Source organism: Triticum aestivum, chromosome 1B, assembly GCF_018294505.1.
Source record: "Triticum aestivum cultivar Chinese Spring chromosome 1B, IWGSC CS RefSeq v2.1, whole genome shotgun sequence".
NCBI lineage: Eukaryota > Viridiplantae > Streptophyta > Magnoliopsida > Poales > Poaceae > Triticum > Triticum aestivum.
The window spans coordinates 154439592-154443806 of NC_057795.1; the positions used below are offsets into that span (position 1 = coordinate 154439592).

At 49.0% G+C, this 4215-nt stretch overlaps 1 protein-coding gene across 1 annotated transcript in view; it reads left to right on the top strand.

Moving 5' to 3' along the window:
• LOC123113073 (factor of DNA methylation 1) overlaps positions 1–3918 on the top strand; it is a 10229-nt gene extending 6311 nt beyond the window's left edge. Inside the window, exon 7 of the mRNA XM_044534201.1 lies at positions 3443–3918. Coding sequence (XP_044390136.1) covers positions 3443–3670 — 228 coding nt within the window. The 3' untranslated portion in view covers positions 3671–3918. The remainder of the gene's footprint in view (positions 1–3442) is intronic.
• Positions 3919–4215: the final 297 nt, after the last annotated feature.

Genomic DNA, 4215 nt, shown 5'->3' on the forward strand with positions numbered 1-4215 from the left:
GAAACCCTATCCCTTCGCCGCCGCGTTCCACCGCGATTCCCCACTGCCCCCTCGCATTTCTCACCGCCGGCGAGCCCGCATCCGCCTCGAAACGCCATGTGGAGCTTCGGCCGCGGCTCTGGCAGTCGCCACGACCCCAAGCGTGAGCGTCGTGTCCGCTCGGACGGCGTGAGGAAGCGCGGGGCCAAGAAGTGGACGAACCGGGGCCTCTTGCCGCCGTCGAGGTTCCTCCGTCGCGAGATGGAGGAGTACGACCGTCAGCAGGCCGCGGGCTCCTCCGTCGCGGGCTCGAGATCTGCCACGTGTCTCACCCGAGCGGCGAGCTATTCCTCTTCCGGTGGGAGGCTTCTCCCCGTGAAGAGGGAGTGGTCGGAGGACCCGGAGGATCCGCAGGAGCCCGAGGAGATCGTGCGCCGCGGCGTCGTCGGGCCCGAGGACTTCGTCGCCGATGTCGACGCGGTCGCGGCCGCATTGCCGAACGCAGCTTGCGCGAGGAGATGGAGTGTCGGCGCCACCACGAGGAGCTCAAAGACCTCGTGTTCCAGCAGGCGGTCGCGGCGAACCTTGCCGCCAGGGAGAAGGACGACGAGTGGCGGCGCATCCACGAGGAGCAGAGGGAGAAGTACATCGACCTCGGCAGCTCCGACGAGGAGGATTGAGCTCCTCCATCGCGTCGTCCATGGCCGCGAGCTCGCCGCCGTGAGATCCCCACCCCCCTTACTACTAGTAGTGAATGTAGTATGTAATATGAACTAGTGTTTGTAATGAATTAGTCTTTGATCATGTAGTATATGTAGTATGTGATGAACTACTATGGTTGCAATTTCTCCCGCGAAACTTTTTTTCAAATCATGCAGTTTCATATATGGTTTCTGTTCTGCTGCGCACGTTTTCGACCCGCAAACGAGATCTTCGTCGAACTGTAAACGGCTTATGCGGGTCGGGATTTTGCGGGGTCTGCTAGAGATGCTCTTAGAGGACCAGATTGTCCTAGCATGAGTGTCCACGTCGGCTTCTGCCATGATGAGATCATACGTCGAGCGGGTGGAGGAATCTCGTCCACCTTGGAGGAAGTGCACATCATGATCCGTAGATAGTTGGAAGTCCTGCAGCAAAGAGGAAAGAGAAGACAGTTCTGCGGAGGCAGCATTAGATAGACGGTTCTACATGCAGTTTTTAAACAGAAGTTCAAGTATGGTCGCCACTCTGACAAAACAATTTGTGGTGTGGGTAAAGAGGATGGGAAAGACAATGGCTAGAGGTGTTTGATGTATCCAAGTGCCTAAACAAAAGTAGGTTTATGTTCCTGAAGCGGTGAGGACAAAGGAGAGTTGTAGGAGCGATGGAATCTGTTTGTTTATGGTTTTGCAAAACAAAGAAGTGTTGTTATGGGGGCAACCAAGGCATTGGGGTGTTGTAGGTGAATCCAGTCAAGCCAGGGTGGGGATTCTTGGGAGAGTGACTTGACTGCAAATTTCATAAGGCAATTATTTTGTTGGTGGAAGTTATCGAGGCTCAAACCACCAAAAAAAATTGGTTTACAAATGTTTTTCCAAGCAATTACACATTGAGCACCTGCACACGTTTACTGAGCAGCCCAAAAGAAAGCACGACTGAAGGCATCAATAGTTTTAAGAACATTTTTAGGGATTTGAAAAGCAGACAAAGTGGATTGCTAGCAAGTCGATGACGACGGAAAGTAAAATTAAGCGAGCTCCTTCTGATAGCAATATGGCACGCCAGCCAGAGAGGAATTTTCGGCAACGTTCAATGATGGGGAGAGAAGCATTGGCAGCAGCCTAATGGGAGAATGGGAGCCCGCCTTGTTCTGAAAATTACGGGCAAAATACGAGCTGCTATCGAAGGTGAGGAAAATACTAAATATTTTCCCGCTTCAGCCTCTCAACGGCTTTGAAAAAACACCGTCAGGTGTTGATTTCCACACTCATAGCCAAAAAATTCTATCTTAAAGGTTTACTTAACGTAGATCATCGGCACCTCTCCTCAAACCCACAGGAACATCTATGTCCACCAAATTTACCCTAGTCCAATATCCCAACTTCAAACATCTGCACTCCCATCTCTGATGACGAAACAAGCCTTTCTACAAATGAACCCCATTGCCAGTCCCGACCCCGATGGTTTTGGCCCTTCCTTTTACCGGAAATTCTGGCACCTTGTTAATCCCACAATTCTAAAATTCTTTTGAGATTTTCAAACCTATATCGCCCACATGGAATAACTAAACCGTGCGCACATTGTTCTCCTCCCCTAAAACTTTTGATATGAAAAACTGAAATCGGTGATGGTTATTCTATGTTTGCTAAGAAAAAGGAGAAATAGGATAGGAAGTCTTGAAAAATGGAAAAGCATATGACTCTGTATGGTAGGCCTTATATCATGACTGATCTGGAGTCACTTGATGCTATTGTTTACTGATATCCTCTTTGGAACATTTTTCCTTTTTGATTCATTGGAACATTATAACTGGACACACTCTTGTATGCAAGAGTTATAAATGGATCAGCTTTTAAACAACTGGAATTGTGTATATGATGCTGATTAGAACAAAGTAATACATCATACATCTTGCGTGCACCATGATTGTTGATTGATTATAAATGAAGCAGCTTTTAAACACTTGGAATTGTGTGTCTGTTTCTACCACACTAAATGGCCAGCAGTGTTTTCCTACCTATACCCAGTCATGGTGTGCGCTGATCCATGAGATTTTTATCCGCAAGTCTTGCTGATAAGGAATTTGAGTTTGTGCTGCAATGTCAATGTTGACCAGATAGATTGGATTAGGAAGTTATTGCAATTTGCAACCAAACATACTGAATTCTGAGTAGCATGATAATAAGAAGCATAGGAACATGTGTGTCTTGGACAATGCCACACCATCCATTGAATCAAAAGACGAGGCCTGATGTTGGGCAAAGGCAGGGGCCCAGGGGCTTTGGGTTGTTCTGCCCGCATCCTGGGACGTCCATTGATTGGACGCATGGCACTGTAACGCTCACCTCCTAGGAGGACTGTTCTATCTTTTCAATGAAATGAAACGCAACGGTCCTTTGTGTTTTCTCTAAAAATAAAGAGGATCCCAACCCGCTTAGCAATCCTTGTAGGGATGCGGGCGGACGCGTTGGCCAATGTCCGCATTTATGGTTTTTGTATTAGCTTGGTTTCTAAAGCAGCGGTGATTAGCTTCTTTTCGCCTTTGCGGACAGCATGGACGTGCCCGCTTGCATCCCTAAATCCTTTGTCATTGCATATTTAGACTTTGTGCAATTGACAAGCGCAACACCATTTTTTTCTGTTGCACCTTCAATTATCTTACCTGGTTGGTACTACTTCTGAATTTATAAGCTTTCTCCATCTTCTTGCATATAAACATTTATTAGGATCGCTGATGCTGCACCTGGTGCATATTCTTGTGTAGGAAGTGATCAACGAGGATGACATGAAGCTCAAGGAGCTGAAAGAGGTGTACGGCGAGGAAGCATATGCTGCGGTGGTGACGGCGCTGATCGAGCTGAATGGCAGCAGCGGCGGCAGCAGGGTTCCTTTCCCGGAGCTATGGAACCAGAGGGAGGGGAGGAAAGCAAAATCCAAGGAAGCTGTCCAGCATGCCATCAAGCTGTTCAAGGCGAGCAAGAGACGGCGTTGAGCTGCTCAACGCTACGGTTTCTCTAGAACCGACCCTAACTAAGTAAGACACCTTTCTATGTTTGCTCATGTATTAAGTAGAGGGGAAATGGTGGTGGAGCGACTCAGTACGTTCTGCAGTAATTAAGTGGCTGGTAGCAGTTGTTCGTTGTCCATGGCTGAGCTGGCTGCTTGACTTGTCGTGTGTGGTGAAAACCTCTAGCGTCTGCGACTGTTAGTGTTCTATATGGGATAGCACTTGTGTTAGACTGTATTTACATGTGTATATTGTAACGTTGTATACCACCTCATTATATAAATATATGTGATAGGCCACCCCTAGAGGGTTGTGCCGGTTCCTCCCAAAGCCTATTGTCTTACATGGTATCACGCTAGGTTACGTCCGCTTCCGTCTAAAAACCCTAAACCGCCACCGCCGCCACCGCCGCCGCCGCCGCCGCCGCGCCCGCCGTCGCCGTCGCCCGACTGCTATGACGTCCGCCGCTGCGTCCGGCTCCACCGCCACCAGTTTTCTGCCGGCCTCCCTCGCGGCACTTCTCTCGAGGC